The sequence below is a fragment of the Schistocerca gregaria genome, chromosome 7 (genome assembly GCF_023897955.1).
Source record: "Schistocerca gregaria isolate iqSchGreg1 chromosome 7, iqSchGreg1.2, whole genome shotgun sequence".
NCBI lineage: Eukaryota > Metazoa > Arthropoda > Insecta > Orthoptera > Acrididae > Schistocerca > Schistocerca gregaria.
Window position 1 is genome coordinate 334488910 of NC_064926.1, and position 19968 is coordinate 334508877.

At 42.2% G+C, this 19968-nt stretch overlaps 1 protein-coding gene across 1 annotated transcript in view; it reads left to right on the top strand.

The window, feature by feature from the left end:
- The window catches only part of LOC126281739 (odorant receptor Or2-like), a 48084-nt gene extending 44542 nt beyond the window's left edge, over positions 1-3542 (top strand). Inside the window, exon 5 of the mRNA XM_049980927.1 lies at positions 3458-3542. Within this exon, the coding sequence (XP_049836884.1) occupies positions 3458-3514 (57 nt within the window). The 3' untranslated portion in view covers positions 3515-3542. The remainder of the gene's footprint in view (positions 1-3457) is intronic.
- Positions 3543-19968: the final 16426 nt, after the last annotated feature.

The window sequence follows — 19968 nt, forward strand, 5'->3', positions numbered from 1 at the left end:
AATCTTCGACTAATCTAATCAACACCATCCGTCACGACGACTACATGCCTATACATTCATCTAGGTGATTGAAGTTAAGCCCTGCACTAATTGAAAAGGCGCTTCAGTCTGGAACCGCGTGACCGCTACGGTCGCAGGTTCGAATCCTGCCATGGATGTGTGTGATGTCCTTAGGTTAGTTAGGGTTAAGTAGATTTAAGTTCAAGGGGACTAATGACCACAGTCAAGACCACAGTCATGGTCAGTAAGAGATATCAAAGTCAGATGCTGGATTGTAAGGCGTACCCACACAGATTACAAGTTAGTAGTGATCAAGAGCAGGCTGAAGTTTAAGAGATTAGTGAGGAAGAATCAATACACAAAGAAGTGGGATAGGAAGTACTAAGGAATGAAGAGACACGCATCAATTTCTCTGAGTCTGTAGACACTGCAATAAGAAATAGCTCATTAGGCAGTTCAGTACATGAGGAATGGACATCTCTAAAATGGAAAATCACAGAAATTTGAAAGAAAATCATTGTGCTCAAAGCCATTTTTGATAGAAGTTCACCGGAAATCCTAGAGAAGACCGCTAGAACAGTCGGGGCAGCAATACGATTCTAGGCGAAGTATGCGAAAGAAATTGTCTCTCTTCTAGCAGCAGTATACAATCGGTCTCTCCAGGAGCAAAGAGTTCCTGCAGATTACAAACAAGCACAATTCATCGTTGTTTTCAAGACGGATCGTCGAACAGACGCGCAAGAGCGTAAGCTTACATCTCTTACATCTATCAGTTGCCGAAGTTTGGAACGTGTTTTAGGCTCACGTATTGTTTTGCAATAAATGTTTGGTAGTAATAGCGAATACACTGTTGAATAATCACAACAGGAGGACCTATACTTGGAAAAGGCCGGGAGACCCGGTAGATTTCAGCTACATTCCGTCATGGTCAGTAAGAGATTTCCTGGCGATATACAGAAGAATGAAACAGAAAACTGATCATCTGTTAGATTACGATCAATTTGACTTTAAGAAAGATAAAGACACCAGAGAGATAGCTCTGACGTTACGATTGATAGTGGAAGCAAGACTGAAGAAAAATCAAGACACGTTCATTGATTTTGTCGACGTGGAAAATGATGTGAAATATTCGAAATTCTGATTAAAATAGGGGTAAGCTATAAGGAGTGACGGGTAATATAAAATATGAGCCACATACAAGACTGAATAATAAGAGTGGAAGACCAAGGAGGAAGTGTTAGGATTAAAAATGTACGACAACGACGTAGTCTTTCGCACCTACTGTCAAACTACGTACCAAAGAAGCAATGATGGGAATGAAAGAGAGATCCATGAGCGGAATTAAAATTCAAAGCGAAAGAATATCAATGTTACGATTCGCTGATGACATTGCTATCCTGAGTGAAAGTGAAGAAGAATTATAGGATATGCTGAATGCAATGAACAGTCTAATGCTTATAGAATGTGGATTGAAAAAAAAATCGAAGATAGATGAAAGCAATGCGAGGTAGCAGAAATGAGAACAGCGAGAGACTTAATATCAAGATTGATATTCGCGAAATAGATGAGATTAAAGAATTCTGCAGCCGGCCGGTGTGGCCGAGCGGTTCTAGGCGCTTCAGTCTGGAACCTCGCGACCGCTATGGTCGCTGCTTCGACTCCTCTCTCGGGCATGGAAGTGTGTGATGTCCTTAGGTTAGTTAGGTTTAAGCGGTTCTAAGTTTAGGGGAGTGATGACCTCAGATGCTAAGTCCCATAGTGCTCAGAGCCATTTGAACCATTTTGAAAGAATTCTGCTACTTAGGCAGCAAGGTTATCCATAACCGACGAAGTAAAAAGTACACAAAAAGTAGATTAGCAGTGGCAAAATTGGTATTAGTGACCGAGAGGGGTCTCCTGGTATCGAACATAGGCTTTAATTTGAGAAGGAAATTTCTGATAATGTGTATTTGGAGCACAGAATTGTATGGTAGCAAAACATGGACTATGGGTAAACCGGAGCAGAAGAGAATCGTAGCATCTGAGATGTGCTGCTTCACAAGAATGTAGAAAATACTCATCAAATATGCAATAAGGAAATTCTTCGCATAAACGGCGAGGAAGGAATGTATGGAAAACAATGACAAAAGTGTTTTGAAGGTATTAAGATTGTCAGTTTCCCAACACATGGGTTTGCAGGGGAAACCATATGTGATGACCGTGCAGATCCCCCGATTAAAATCCACTAGACTTTTATTTCTCGGCTACATCAATGAGCTCGTCTAGGGAGACATCATCTATAATGAAACTACTCTAAGACGGCGCATCCATGAATCTGTCATAACCATCAGAGCTGGGAGGCCATTACGAACATACGCTGTGAAGGACGTGACAGAAATCAGCACTGTTGTTCTCTTACACAGGCTCGTACGTACCTTAGTTTCGTGTGGAACATTGTTTTGTTTTGGAGAGTAAATAAAATTGTGTATTAACTACCATGTCTTTGTATTTTCCGTTTGTTTTGCCTAACATGTAAGTGTGATGCACATTAAACAATGCAAGGATAAGCACTTGAAGTGCCATGATAAGCTTTAAAACCTCAATTAAACGTTTTTAGCAAATTGCGCAGTAAACTGCAAGGAACCACCCAAGTTACAGTAGTCATTTTGTTTATTATTTGATGACTAGTTTCGTGTCTAGCTCATCATTAAGTCATCCACTAACCTAAGCAACAACATCAATTACGACAGCCATAGACCTATACATTTAAGTTAAACACACGGGCCGACGAATTTCTACCCTATGGGCATATTTTGAAATCAGGCATTTTGTCATTGCTTTTAGGGATCTACTATAGCGCGACCTATATGCGGCCCCTTCTGTATACGACCAGACGGTGGTCTACAGTGCATCTTTTTTCTTAATATTTGATATGTTTTCACACACGTCGCAGAAGAGGTCTTCTACAGCCCTTTCAATTAGCATAAAATGTAGTTCCATTTAAGAACAGAAAAGACAATTACAAGTAAAAAATGTTACTAACAAAGAGTTAGTGAACTGTTACAATGATAACTCAGGATTAAAAGGAATATCAGCGTTGGCCGTAATATTGATGTTTTGTTGATATCAGAATCGATTTTCGATCACATAGTGATCATCTTCAGTGGTGTACAAATTAAACTCAGACACTGGTATCAAGTAACCAATAGCCAAAACTGAGAAGCGATCACAATAACTCAATTTCGCTGTGTTATGCTCAAATATAACAAAATCACAGAGCGTGGCTCAGGATTTGTTATGGTGATGCAATTGAAGCACAGTATTTTGACATTTGGGTGTATAAGTGGATACTGAACGAATAACTCTCTGAAAGATCGTAGAGCATAACGCGTCTCCTATGAGGACTGTACTTAGCGATTAGTAGCGACATGTCGCAGGTGTGCAGGTGCTGCGAATAATTAATGTGTCTGTGTTACAGCTGATAAACGCCTCCTACACGTTCTACGCGTTGCTGAGGCAGATGAGGGACCGCTAGCGGCGTCTTCAGAGGCTTCCTCGACGACTCGCCACCAGACACCTGCTAGCCGGAACAAGCGCCCGCACCTCACAGCGACGCCGTCCACACAATACGCCGCCACCTGACACCGTTACGAACATCGCAACGAACTACACCGCGGAAATTCAGAGCGTGAATTCCGACTGTGTAGTAATCTGTTTGCTGATTCAGTGATTGTTAAACGGAAATAAATTGCACGCACCAGTTGCTGTTCATTAAAGATTTACAGCAAATCGCCGTAATTGGCATTGTTCCCTGCTGGCTGCTTTGTGCTGGAAGCTCATTAATGCGACGTAAATAGAATACTCGACCTATGTCGAGTCGTGGCCTGCGCGGTCCTGAGTATTAGTTGTGTGACATATGTCAGATAATGAGAACTGCGCTGTGTTCTGCTCAAATATAACAAAATCACTCCTCATTATATGATATTACATTAATTATTTTTCATGTATTGGTTGCTAACGTGCTACAATATTCATATATTAATTTCCGAACTGAAACTGTGTCTCGCGGGTTAGAGATAAGTTTGCAATTTTGTATGATTTGGAATGGGTTAACAGTTAATAACGGATCAATACGGTACTCCGTCCATCCCCGCTCCTATAACAAGTACAGCCGTAGGAAATGAAAATGGAATTTTAATCGATGACTGGAATATATATAATCAGAGAAGAAACAATCTCGATAGCTGTGGTTGTTTTATTAAAATGATCGGTTTCGGCATAGTCTTAGGCCATCTTCAAATCAGAACCATCAGCTGAACTTGATGATTTCTAGAACAGTCAGTAGACCTCAGTCATTGCAGAGAGAAGAAATTTCAACGACGGAAATCTACTGACTATTGTAGACATCGTCAACTTGACGGTGCTGATCTGAAGACAGCTTAAGACTAGACCTAAACTAGTCATTTTAATAAAATAACCATCACCATGTAGACTTGTTTTTCAACGATTTCATTTAGTTTACAAGGCAGTTGTTTCCCAGAAATGTTACCAAAAATTGGAAGAAATACTGCCAGAAAAAAATTAACCATCTAGAATATCGTCAGACGCCAAAGTAACTTCGTACCCGATGGGTACGTAATTCATTACGGTTACAATTCTCTGTAAAACGAAGAGCGATCACCAGAGTTCACTAGCGTAATTCAGTTTGGATTCCGTAGAAATGTTGGAAGACGTGAGGCAATACTGACCTTACGACTTATCTTAGAAGAAAGATTAACGAAAGGCAAACCTACGTTCTAGCATTTGTACGCTTAGAGAAAGCTTTTGACAATGTTGACTGGAATACTCTCTTTCAAATTCTAAAGGTGGCAGGGGTAAAATACAGGGAGCGAAAGGCTATTTACAATTTGTACAGAAACCAGATGGCAGTTATAGGAGTCGAGGGGCACGAAAGGGAAGCAGTGTTTGGGAAGGGAGTGAGCCTGTCTCCGATGTTATTCAATCTGTATATTAAGCAAGCAGAAAAGGAAACAGAAGAAAAATTCGGAGTAGGTATTAAAATCCATGGAGAAGAAATAAAAACTTTAAGTTTCGCCGATGACATTGTAATTCTGTCACAGACACCAAAGGACTTGGAAGAGCAGCTGAAGGGAATGGACAGTGTCTTGAAAGGAGGATATAAGATGAACATCAACAAAAGCAAAACGAAGATAATGGAATGTAATCGAATTAAGTCGGGTGATGCTCAGGGAATTAGATTAGGAAATGAGACACTTAAAGTAGTAAAGGAGTTTTGCTATTTGGGGAGCAAAATAACTGATGATGGTTGAAGTATAGAGGACATAAAATGTAGTCTGGCAATGGCAAGGAAGGCGTTTCTGAGCAAGAGAAATTTATTAATATCGAGTATAGATTTAAATGTCAGGAAGTCGTTTCTGAAAGTATTTGTATGGAGTGTAGCCATGTATGGAAGTTATACGTGGACAATAAATAGTTTTAGACAAGAAGAGAATAGAAGCTTTCGAAATGTGGTGCTACAAAAGAATGCTGAATATTAGATGGGTAGATCACATAACTAATGAAGAGGTATTGAATAGAATTGGGGAGAAGAAGAGTTTGTGCCACAACTTGATAAGAAGAGGGAACCGGTTGGTAGGACATATCCTGAGGCATCAGGGGATTACAAGTTCAGCATTTGAGGGCAGCGTGGAGGGTAGAAATCGTAGAGGGAGACCAAGATATGAATACACTAAGCAGATTCAGAAGGATGTAGGTTGCAGTAGGCACTGGGAGATGAAGAAGCTTGTACAGGATAGAGTAGCATGGAGAGCTGCATCAAACCAGTCTCAGGACTGAAGACCACAACAACAATCGTCAGATGTCAAAGTAACTTCCTGCCCGACGGATACGTAATTTATTACGGTTACAATTCTCTTTAAAATGTAGAGCGACCACCAGAGTTCACTAGCGTAAATCGTGTTTAGTGTTATTACTGGGTCTGGTATTGTATATAAAGGCCATGAACAGCGTCAGAATTTGAATGATAACTGGGAAGGACATGGAGACGCCGCGCACACGTGTGAGACAGCGTTATCTTTAACTTGATAGCGTTTGAAAAGAGCCTCATTGCGGATATCCGCTTGGACGGTTTTTCGAATGGGGCTATATTGACATTCGGATATACAGTGATTGGACTGCAAGGGTATGTGAGTGTAGGCACACTCGTGGTCAAGGTCGTCCACATCTGACATCGACACAGTACGATCTCTGCGTTGTGCACCAAACACATCGCAATACCTTCACATCCGTACCTGCTATCCGACACCAAATAATGGACCCCTTGCGCCCCATTGGTTGGAGACTCGCAGCAGGCTGACTAAGAAATTACTGTCCACGACAGGTTGTCGTTAACATAACACAAACTGTGGTGACTGGACTGCTTGCGTCGCGTACTTGAACTCAGGTACTGCACTACCATGAGTAGTCGGCGAGTCCGAATGAGAGGTCTCATTCTTCCAATGATTTATAGAGGCACGGCGGTGTTACCCTTGGCTTCATGGTGTGGGGAGCCATTGCTATGGCTTCAGGACGCGACTGGCAGTGACAGAGAACTCTGGAAGCACGACGCTACGTCACGGACGTTCTGTGTCCTCTTGTGCTAACTCTGATGTGACAGTATCGTGATGCCATTTTTCAACAGAACAATGCTCGACCACATTATGTCTGTTTGATACTGGGGTACTTCCATAGCCAAAATGATACCCACATACGCAAAATTTAGTTAATACAACAGTCTAGATTGAAATGATGTGTATTTATCATGAAAACTTTCGACTTTACTTAAAGTGATCTTGAGAATGTGAGCCTTGGAAGGGTAGGAATAACAAAGTTAAAGAGAGTACTAAAACGAAGGCGTTATAATAACATACAGAAATATTATCATGTAGCCTTTTGTAATATGTTTTTTTTCTTTTCAGTACATAGTTTGCATTTATAATTTTTGCTTAACGTCATGTCCATTTTTCCGTCAGACGCCGCCCCGTGTTAAGGATGAGTTTCGTTTCTTCCACAAGGCTGTGCTATGGCTCATCGACTTGTATCGTTACCATAACAGTCGCCAAACCCATGTGTACTTCTTTGGTTTCTGAGCTTCTGTGCTGATTTCTATTTTACCATTTGCATTTATAATTTTTGTTTAATATTACCCCAATTTTCCTGTCACGCGCCATAAGGATGATTTTCAGTTCCTCCAGCAATCTATGTTGCGGGTCGGCCACACAATCGTCGTTGAAGATATCGATTTATATCGTTATCATGACTGCATTCATCGGCCTGTCCAGTCTCCCTCATAGATTCGCCGTGCTCTGCGTGTCCCACCCATCAGGGACTCACAAGAGTAAGCTAGTCGTCACCAGCTTAGAGAGGAAAAGGAATCATGCATCGTAAAGTAGTATGTCCAGTATCTTTAACTTGAATCTTTATTTTCTATATACCTCTTTTAATTCTTTAATTTAAAATATTGATGAGAAAAAGAGAAAGGAATGCAAACTGGCTTGCTACGTTACGGTACATGCCCTTTCTGTGGTAAATTTTATGCTGCAGATGGCCCCGGTTATTTAGTAGAGAATCTGCTACCAGCAAAACGTTTGGAAACATTTCCTGTGGAGAAAAATAGTGGTCTGGTTAAAAATCGTTAAAAATAGATTACAAACAGTCTTGAACGCAATAAAATACTTGTTTGCAATGTTTAGAAGTTTCGGTCTGAATGTGACCATATTGAGAACATTTACAGCGTGGCGGTGAACAGAGTGGTTGTTGTGACTCCACTACTCTCAACTGCTCGACAGCATAGTAGTTACCTTCTCCAGAATGATAGTTTCTACGTTGCTAATATTTCTCAGATCGAGAGAAGATTGTACTTCAATGTTCATGTGCAGGTGACTGGCTGGTAGTCATCATCAAACCAGTTGTCCTTGGTTAGTGCACTGTTTTGATGGTCTTCCTAACTGAGTTGGTACTGGCCATGGAGTAGCGAGACTTGTCCCTCCATACTGATCATGGGTTCTATAAAAAGTAGTGAGCTAATCTTTCCCGAACATGTAGGCAGATAGCACGGAATTTCTCCCACAGAAGCAAAATTGTTGATGATACATCATGAGTAGCACAATGCTGTGTGTGGTACAGCATGGCCCTTAGAACATCGTCTCCAGCAGTAGAAACGTTAAATGGTGAAGGAGTGGTGAAGAGATGCTCTGCCAAAGATGACTGCCAAACCTGTCCTGCAACCTTCGCTCAGTCAATCAGGATCGCCCAGGCGTCGCCCTCTCAGTTTGGCGTCAGCGACTGCTATAGCCTTAGTTCCCATGCGCCACATGTAGGCAGTAAGCCTTCACTTTTAGGGACAGCCTATTGGGTCCCTGCCTCACGCCACGCAGGATCCATCGATGGTGTGCTGCAGCGAAAGTTGCGAGGCGAACTGCGACCATCACCGCTGCCACACCTTCAGCTGTGGTGCTTACTTCGTTAGCAACTTACTTGAGCAACATGGTCCTGATTCCTGCCTGCTCTCTCCTTGCGTCAGCTTCTCCCACGTTGACAGCTATTGACGCTAGGACGCAGCGCGACATTGTTCCTCGACTTTGTGTGGTTCTACACAATCCTTATACCAGGCTTAGTACGCAGATAATTAATAGCTAATTACAGTATACTGGTTAACATTGTTTTACAAATGGAATCATTTTGAAGGCACTAAATTACCTTTACAAATGATATCCGTATTGCCATTTTTAAAAAAAAAAGCATTGCTTCATGACATTGAAAAATATGATACCGAAATTCACCCTTTTATATTTCAACGAAAGATGTCTCCAAGACGTTGTCTTATTAATTAACGAATTATTTCTTTATAAAATTAACATACATGAAATCAGAATTCACTTATTTGTATTTCAACGAAAGAGTAATATTGTATCAGGACATGTTCTCCAAACCTAAAATAGCGTAAATGTGTCATGTGAAGAAAACAAAATCTGTAAACAAAATGGATTAACAGCTCTTCCTGTTGCGTTAATGTCTTAGTACACCGAAGATACCAGCATCCAATGTCTTACCTCTGACATGCAAAATTAATGACTGACATTTATTATATCATGCAAGTACTCTACTAGTTTTACAACTTGTCATCCCACCCAGAAGAAGGTTACCGTTCACCATCCCTTCTAAGAAGGTTACCGTTCACCATCCCTTCTCTTTGTTCGAACCATGTTATCTGCTTCTACACTTTTATATGTCTTTGGTCACTCGTTTTCTATTTTGCCATTCATTTTCTGAATTACCTCTAGATTCACTGCCATTCTCCAATGAACGAAGAAACTACACTCTCTCTCTCTCTCTCTCTCTTCTCTCTCTCTCTCTCTCTCTCTCTCTCTCTCTCTCTCTCTCACACACACACACACACACACACACACACACACACACACACACACACACACACACGCATCCTGCATCCTCCAACAAAGTCTATACATCAAACTTCCTTATACAGAATTCCAAACTAACTAAGGATGTGTTCCTCCACTTAATTAGCATTTGGACAATGTACTTTGTTCGAACCATGTTATCTGCTTCTACACTTTTATATGTCTTTGGTCATTCGTTTTCTATTTTGCCATTCATTTTCTGAATTACCTCTAGATTCACTGCCATTCTCCAATGAACGAAGAAACTACACTCTCTCTCTCTCTCTCTCTCTCTCTCTCTTTCTCTCTCTCTCTCTCTCTCTCTCTCACACACACACACACACACACACACACACACACACACACACACGCATCCTGCATCCTCCAACAAAGTCTATACATCAAACTTCCTTATACAGAATTCCAAACTAACTAAGGATGTGTTCCTCCACTTAATTAGCATTTGGACAATGTACTTCCATCCATCGTCACAGGAGTCCATTATTAGTTGACTTACCTTAGATGCTTTTGCGTATTTTGATTCATCTTCCTCATCCTGTGGTACATTTTCTTCTCATCTGTTCATCATTCGCCCTGTTCACAATCTATACAAATAAAAATCAGTTGCCACATGTATGAAAGATCATCACCCGAGAACGGCTCAACCGATTCGGCTTGGCTGCTTTTTTTTTCTTTTGTTGCGTCCGTAATTATCAGGACAAGGTCTGTATGAAAGAAAATATTTGAAGAACATACCGGAAAAGTCGGAAATCTTGATGGTATTTTTGTATGACAATCTCAGTGAAAGAAATGTGACGGTGATTGGTAGTTCTGCATGTTTTCATAACCAAAAAAAAAAAACTGTTACGTTCAGTCTGGCAGTTCTGCTGTCGCACATTTACATAACAACTACATAGCTCGCCTTGAATACCGATAACTGGCTAAAAAGCAAACAATTGAAAGCGATACTTTATTTGTCACCAGTGTTGATCATATCTTTGGTGTGCTACAAAAATTGAACTGATGTTAGTTCGTGGTAATTTGGTGTGTTCTAAACATTTAATTGATTAAGTTAGTGGTTTACTTCGTTGGAAAAAATGCCACCAGTGATACGTCGAAACATCGGTGGGCGTTCGTGGAACGAAGGCCAACTACATGGTCGTCGAATCTATAATGCTGACGAAGAACGTGGACGGCATTTGGAGGAAAATCGAATAAGGAGTTCCCAAGCGCGATCCGTTACGACTCCGGAAAAATTAATTCCGATTTCAGTAAATTCACGATTTCAGTGAATCAGTGATCTTATTGAGATTGTTTTGATTCCTTTTCCACAAATTCAAGGAAAGATTAGGTTGGATGAATCCCTTGTCTACTGCTTGACAGACAGACAGCGCACAGCCTAAGCCACTGGAGATATAGACGTGTCATACAACAAACACTTTGCATTAAGCCACGAGAAGAAACATACTCAGGTGTTCTCTTTTTCGCAGTCATTTTTAACAGAAAACAGGGAAGCTGTGATTGTAGCTAATCTTATAATCCTACCGGATTGTAGATTAAAACCATGAGAAATACTATCATTAAAGCTACTATCCTCACAAATACAGCAGTTGGGTAAGTTTCTCTCACACCCCGTGTATTAATGATTCGAAGCGTTTTATTAATTCATTTTGACCTCTGTTCCCAATCAAGGTTTGTTTGCAGTAACAAAAAAGAAGGTCGGAGAGAGGAGGAGAAGGAAGAGGTGGACAAAGAACAGGGGAGGAAATTGATATAAAGAAGGGGAAGGAGGATATGGGTAGAGAGATGAGAGAGATGGATAGAGAGATTGTGGGGTAAGAGATATAGAGGGAGCTGGGGGATAGTGATGGACAGAGGTAGGGGAGAGGAGAAGGGGGATAGAAAGAAGGGAGAGAAGGATATTAGGACGTGTATACAAATCAAAAATGTTTCAAATGGTTCTAACCACTATGGGACTTAACATCTGCGGTCATCAGTCCCCTAGAGTTAGAACTACTTAAACCTAACTAACCTAAGGACATCACATACATCCTAGCCCGAGACAGGATTCGAATCTGCGGTTCCGGACTGAAGGGCCTAGAACCGCTCGACCACAGCGGCCGGCTCGTATATCCAATTCCCATACACATTTAGCAATTACGAAAGATTGTCGGGTTCATTAGTAACAGATTACAGTCAAAGAAATCTGTTGCTGTTCACCATATCTACCACATAAACCTATTCTTAGAGAAGCAGAGAATCACAAGAGGCGCCTGTGTAGAGCAGAGAGGAACAGAACTGAAGGAAGAAGAGTTAACGTCATGCTGGCATGGAGTAGATTTTAGAAAGTATTGTGGAATTCGTACTTATCCATTGCCACCATGACCACTAATTCATAAATAATGGCATATGCAATCCTTTGAATCCTTAGTGTTGTCTTCTAACCTTTCAGTAACATCATGGTCCTCTATTACTTTAAGGAAGCTGCTCCCAATTGGTGTTGTGGATGTATCATTAGTGTCCTCTGCATTATCCTGCAGTCAGTAACTTGGACTCTCTTGCGATCCGCTATGTGAACTGGTTCTCTGATGTCACTGGTCCCTTCATTGTCTAACGAGCGAGGTGGCACAGTGGTTAGCGCACTGGACTCGTATTCGGGAGGACGACGGTTTAATGCCGTCTCCAGCCATCCTGATTTAGGTTTTCCGTGATTTCCCTAAATCATTTCAGGCAAATGCCAGGATGGTTCCTTTGAAAGGGCACGGCCGATTTCCTTCCTAATCCTTCCCTAACCCGAGCTTGCGCTCTGTCTCTAATGACCTCGTTGTCGACAGGACGTTAAACACTAACCACCACCACCACCACCTTCATTATCTCCGTTTCTCTCACCTTCTTTGTTTTCTCCATAGTGACATTCGTTGTGCTTACCCGAATGGTTGTTATATCCGCTGTTTTGTGCTCTCTAGTTATTCCAGCCACGATTATGTGAACCGAAATTGTTTCGTCTCTCACTCCAGTCACCTTCCAGTGACGCATGATTCCGTTAAGCATCATTTCCTGTCGATTCACCCATGGAATGATATCCATGGCCACCATGACCACTTCTGTGGTGATTATTATTCACATTCTGCCGACATGCACCTCCAAAATTATTTTCGTGATCCTGCCAGTCTTCTCAGTTGTGCTGTGCATTAAATGTGTTTTACAACTTGTGCAACTGATTCTGGAAACTATTCAGATCTACTATGCTCCTTAAGGCTAACAGTTGTTAATAGCTTCATGGAAGCTTTGTGTAGCAGTGTCTAACGATTTTACCACTCGAATACGGTTTGTCCAACTACTGATTGACCTTGAGCACCGCTACAAGAAATTTAACTGGGAATTTATTTCTGGACCCTTCATAATAATTAGTACTAATCATGTCTTTTCTATTCCCGTTGTGGGCCTTGCCATGATAGCGCTCTTCAATTCTTTGTAAGTCCAATACGTACTAGCAATCCCACGCATCTTATCCATCACCATTACCTCTAAGTGCCACTTCAGTCGTAAAAAGGTGTCAAATTGCGGTCCAAGTCTTTAGATATACAATACTGTCTTCATCTTTATAGTTTAGGAATTTTGTGACTTGGAGAATGTGTTTTTGATCAAAGTGCCCTACGATTGTCATGCTCTTTTTGACATTTGTTTCGAGTCTCCACTTGCTTTCGCGGCTACGCACTTCTTGCTGGCTCCCACTGACTCCGAAGTCAAAACTGAATTCACTGACACCTTGGGTTTATCCTATTTCCCAGCAATTCTCGGACTCGCCGGAGCCAACGTCAGCCGCGCGGGAATAGCCATGCGGTCTAGGCACTGCAGTCATGGACTGTGCGGGTGGTCCCGGTGGAGGTTCGAGTTTTCCTTCGGGCATGGGTGTGTGTGTTTGTCCTCAGGATGATTTAGGTTAAGTAGTGTGTAAGCTTAGGGACTGATGACCTTAGCAGTTAAGTCCATAGGATTTCACACACATATGAATAATTTTTGGAGCCAACGTCAAATCCTGGCGTGGCCCACTCTCTTCATTGCGGCTTTCTATTCTCTCCTGACTATTTTTGATAGAAAATAGCGTCCGAACTTCCGTTTATGGCAGTGGTGTGATTTTCGTAACATCTGGACTCGTGACGAGGCTTCCACATTTTACTTTCAATATTCTTCTGATTTTTGACCGCCAACTGATTCATAGGCTCTTACAGCTTCCTACTGGTATATTTTGTGGTTCTTTCCTCCCGTGTTTCCGCTTCTTTGATACGTGTTCCTATTCTCAAAATCGCCTCACAACTGGTCTCATTCGATCGTTTGCTCGCTTCCCATGCTTCTTTTCCTAATTGTTATGCTTCTTGGGCGACAGTATTTCCATCCGTAGTAGTTTCCAACGGCAGGTTGCCCATCTTTTTGTCTCTTCCCACATAAACCGATCTCCATTCATCTCCCTTTCCACTTCTCTTAATTTATCCATCCTTCTCTCCAGTAGCTTTCTGTCCTTTCTCATTCCCTTCAACAATTCAAGTAGATCAAATTGACCGTTTTCATTGACATGGTCCTTAGGTGAAGCTTCAAAAGAGCTTCTCTGAGTAACCTTTGCTTCTCGCCGGTTTCCCACTATTACAAACTGCTCAGTATGTTGTGGTGTGACCTTTCCGGTGTGTTCACTAGTGCCTCATGTGCTCTGTTGTCCTCACTGTCTGTCTGTCGGCTAACATAATCGTAGATCTCTTGATCGCTCTTCATACATTCCACAGTTCCACGTAATGAGTCACCAGAATCACTCCTGTCTCACAGACTTTAACTTCTTTCTCCTCTTCCACTATGCTAAATGACTCATCATTAACCTGGCTTGATATGTTATGGGCTGTACTCCATCTTAACATTAATTACTATTAAACATAGATACCCGAAAAATTAGACACACTATGTGACCACTGATGGCATTAATCATTCTAATTAAACGTATGCACTCTCATTATAATGTAATACCATCCCAAATTCTACACAACGCTGTTTCCAACACAGAGAAACCTCATATGTGGAACAAAATACACACAACCATTCACAATAACTTAGGAGAAAAATATTAGAATTGAATTAGTTCGTGCCAGCAATTTACAGAGTATCACGTTGTAGTATTTTCTGTCTAATATCCAATCATGAATGTGAAAATAAAGACGAAAACAAAGAAATAAAATTTTAATTAATTATTTTTGGTATTCTGACTAAGCACCAATAGACTGAAAAGGACACAGAATCCTTGCAAGGTTTCGTCAAGTTATGCAGTATACCGTATATGTGTGTGGTTCACTGTCTGGCCCAGAAATTTACATTAAAGCCTCCCACATCTTTTCAATCAAAGTCCTCTAATCAATGTATACAATAAAACCCAGCAACGCTGTCTGAAGGCACCCAAAGCCACCACTCTCATAAGCAGTATGTAACAGATTATGCTCCAATGTTAGTGATAGGTGCTAAATAAATCACTGTCTAATTAGACATTAATTTATTCACATAGAAATTCGATATTCATATTGTACCTAAATCAATATAAATCTAAATAATGAGCAAACAGTGTTGAAATACATAACGACCGTGTGTTCACTGGCCCTCAGAGTTATCCCACAGCTAAATACTTAGGTCCTTGCAACGAAGTCCTGACTCACTTCCAGTCCTGCTATATTTAGAGCAGCTTCTCTAAATGTAATGATAAATTACAGTGACTGGACGTCTGTGAGTTATAGACAGACCAGACACACTCAACAAAGCTACTGTGGTTTACAGACAGAAGTCCGTTTATGATATAAAACCTAATAAAGGACTCATGGATTCCCTAATTTTCGGTGCTGTCAATTATGTTCACCACGTGCTGAAATAGCACCGATGAAGTGCTGCTGGCTCTGCCGCAAGAAACCGCGGCGCAGTTGAGGATGGAATTCTGAGCAGGAGTGGATTCCGGAACTCGTATCAAACCGATATTCAAAACCGGAGTGTATTCCGACAAGAAACAGCGTTAAAGTACAATCCAGATCGTCTAACTACTGAACTCCACAGTGCGAAGCTCAACCTCTCTCTAAGAATTCCATAAGACGAATCTCCCTTCACCCCGCGCATTTGCGAGCCCTTACAGATACCTGCCAATGCACGTTAGTCCACCAATAGAGACCGCAGTTCCAATTACGTGGAATCCTCTGTTGCAGAAAAATCCCGTCAGAACTACGCGTCTCCCAACAAATCCAGCAAACATTAGGAATCCATCCCATTTCTAAATAAGGAAATTAAGAGATTCACTACCGGCCTTTTGACATCACTGACTCCTCTACGAACGGGCCTTCTACTGTTTTCCCCCAGCCTACAGAGGTGCTGGGAATTTCAATCAAAAGAATTACGAGGCTAGGCCTATTATTTACGCTCATGGTGTTCTTTGCAAAAGCAGTCAATGACTATTTGCAAAGGCGTTTCCAAGAAACAGCCGAACGCGGCTCTTCCCCGCCGTTATAAAGCTGAGCTGGTCACAGTCACAGCTCCTCGCAACCTCGGCGCCAGATTCCCATTGCACACACCCGCACACAGCCCAGATCGAGCTCTCCGCAAAGACCTGCATATTTGGAGTTGCATTTTTCTCCCTGTCCCGTCTCCCTTGCAAATCCACCAAGCTCTGTGCTTCCCACACACTAGAGACTTACGAGAGTAAGCTGTCACCACGTTAGAGAGGCAAACGAATCATACTGTCCAAAGTTGTATGTCCAGTATCTGTAATTATGAATCTTGAAATCATGAGCTGCTTTGATACAGACTTCCTTCAATATTACAATTAAAAATATAGGTGAGAAAAACAAGGAGGCGTGCGACCGGGTTTCCTGCCTTACAACTCGCGCAGTGCCATCTGGTATGTCAACTCCGTTCGAGAGTCAGTGTACAAAACATCAAGGACGTGTCCAGCAGCTGTGAGCCAGGTTGCTTCAGCAGAGGATATAGTGGCCTTATGACATCATTCTCTAGCGAAGCAGTGCACTCACTCATCCAGGACAGAGGAGATGGAAGGTGCCACTGATACCTGGGCTCATACCTCCAAGTTCTTTGCAAAATTTGTTTGGGTACTTTATTCATTGAAACAGCATCACCTGCCCTCACAATCCGCGAAGTTTTATTTCGTTCCTCTTCCCCTTCTGGGCGCTTCACTTTTTCTTTGTCAGGGAGTCTATTACCCATGATCGATTTACATGCACTTAAGACAGGAAAAAGTAAAGGTTCCATCAACCAAAATGAGTTTGAATAACGTAGTGGTTTATCAGGCACAGTCCTATTGTATCTGGTTTGTTGAGATATTTTACAAGTTAACAAAGACAGCAGCACAGAAAACGTTTGTCAATGAGTATATTCTTATGTTTAGAAAAGAACGTAGCGGGGAGTGGCCGCTCGGTTTGAGGCTATGTCACGGATTGCGCGGCCCCTCCCGCCGGAGATTCGAGTCCTCCCTCGGGCATGGGTGTGCGTGTTTTTCTTAGCATAAGTTTGTTTACGTTAGTTCAAGTCGTGTATGAGTCTAGTGAACGATGACCTCAGCAGTTTAGTCACTTAGAAACTAACAAATTTTTTTGAAATGTACTGTAGCAAGGACAGGGTTGCAGTAGGTGCGGATGATGGTGGGTTGAAAAGAGAATACAGGCTCTCACAATTTTTATTTACACTACTGGCCATTAAAATTGCTACACCATGAAGATGATGTGCTACAGACGTGAAATTTAACTGACAGGAAGAAGATGCTGTGATATGCAAATGATTAGCTCTTCAGAGCATTCACACAAGACGCCGGTGCGCGACACCTACAACGTGCTGACGTGAGGAAAGTTTCCAATCGATTTCTCATGCACAAACAGCAGTTGACCGGCGTTGCCTGATTAAACGTTGTTGTGATGCCTCGTGTAAGCAGGAGAAATGCGTACCATCACATTTCTGACTTTGATAAAGGTCGCATTGTAGCCTATCGCGATTGTGGTTTATCGTATCGCGACATTGCTACTCGCGCTGGTCGATATCCAATGACTGTTAGCAGAATATGGAATCGGTGGGTTCAGGAGGGTACTACGGAACGCCGTAGTGGATCCCAACGGCCTTATATCACTATCAGTCCAGATTACAGGCATCTTACCCGCATGGCTGTAACGGATCTTGCAGCCACGTCTCGATCCCTGAGTCAACAGATTGGGACGTTTGCAAGACAACAACCATCTGCAAGAACAGTTCGACGACGTTTGCAGCAGCATGGACTATCAGCTCGGAGACCATGGCTGCGGTTACCCCTGACGCTGCATCACAGACATGAGCGCCTGCGATGGTGTACTCAACGACGAACCGGGGTGCACGAATTGCAAAACGTCTTTTTTTCGGATGAATCCAGGTACTGTTTATAGCATCATGATGGTCGCATCCGTGTTTGGCGACATCGCGGTGAACGCACATTCGAAGCGTGTATTCGTCATCGCCATACTGGCGTATCACACAGTGTGATGGTATGGGGCGCCAATGGTTACACGTGTCGGTCACCTCTTGTTCGCATTGACGGCGCTTTGAACAGTGGACGTTACATTTCAGAAGTGTTACGACCCGTGGCTCTACCCTTCATTCTATCCCTGCGAAACCCTACATTTCAGCAGGATAATGTACGACCGCGTGTTGCACGTTCTGTACGGGCCTTTCTGGATACAGAAAATGTTCGACTGCTGCCCTGGCCAGCACATTCTCCAGATCTCTCACCAATTGAAAACGTCTGGTCAATGGTCGCCGAGCAACTGGCTCGCCGCAATACGCCAGTCACTACTCTTGATGAACTGTGGTATCGTGTTGAAGCTGCATGGCCAGCTGTACCTGTACACGCCAGCCAAGCTCTGTTTGACTCAATGCCTAGGCAAATTAAGGTCGTTATTACGGCCGGAGGAGGTTTTTCTAGGTACTGATTTCTCAGGATCTATGCACCCAAATTCCGTGAAAATGTAATCACATTTCAATTCTAGTATAATATATTTGTCCAATGAATACTCGTTTATAGTCTGCATTTCTTCTTGTTGTAGCAATTTTAACGGCCAGTAGTGTATTTTCTTTCGACAACCTTGCCTTACGCAAAGGGGAGAAACAGATGGAATACGTTACTACTAGCATCAGATTTGAAATAGTTGCAATAATTTAAAAATAATAAATAAAGTGGATAATATCAATGAATATCCAGAATACCAATCAAATATCTGGCATTCTTTTCCTTCGTAGAAACCACCAGGCACTAGAATTCAGCAACATCAGGCATTCCACGTTCACCTCACATCAGCGTACCGCGCTCGTTTATTCCCTCTTGGACGTCGACCGGAATCAGAGTGGGCACCTGTTTGCCAAGCGCCGAACTGCCTCGCGTCATCCACCACGAGGCCCTCTTCCGCTGCTGGCGGACAACCGCAGCTCTCGGCAGCGAGCTCTTCTCAGCTGCCGGCCGAGTAACGCCGTAACGCCATGACAACTATGGTGTAGAAACAAGTGAGACGGAGAAAAATACGACCACTAAGAAGCAACAGTGGAACACTGCAGCATGTTATCTGGCTTGTAGGTCGTAAAATCCTTACCTGTAACTGCGGACTGTGGTCGGAGGGTCCATCTTGCTGTCCCATAAATTATGAATGTTACCGACGCCTAGCGAACGGTGAACGTCGTGTTTTATATTAAAGCCTCTGATACGGTTGACATCCATTTTAAGGATTGGAGGCACCTCTGTGATGATAACCGCTATCGTTATTTATCATGCAATACACAAATGTGTGGAATGTTATACACAGATACGCTTTTCGGGAGTCGAGTTCCTATTATCAGGCTGTATGTGTTGAACCCTTCCTACAAACGTACTTAAGAAAGAACGAAACAGCCATGACATAAAACAAGAAACTAAAGTTATTCAGACATCAAAATCAGCAGCACCTGATTACCCGTTTTTCTTCTTCATATTACCACCAGTTATCTCAGTGCTCCTCAGACGATAAAATGACCTTACGACAACATTCCCAACCGAGACATTATATTCACCCAAGCGAGAGGAGGTAAACGAGTAAACAGCTCCAGCTGACTGCAGTGCGCCATAAGCTGTTTCCCTGAATTCCTGAGATGTATCTCGGGAATGGAAGGAACAGCATGCCAATAGTTGTCTATTCAAACTGCTAACATATATCGTATCATTACTGAACTAAAAAAGGATGTACAAACGCCAACGAAGAATGTGTTAATCTATCACGTTTGTGTATTAAGTACATTATCAACTGCTCCTCGGTGAATGGATAGTTCAAGTTCTTCAAGTAGATCATGATTTCTTCCTTTCTTCGCTATGTGTACTACATCTAAAGCCTCTCCAATCGCTTTTAGCGGGTGATCTGTCTCGTATATGGACTTGGTTACTACAGATTTACAGTAATTGACCAATATGAAAGCGTCTGTGTGCTCTTCTCGAAAATGTTCTTCCTGACTGTGGTAG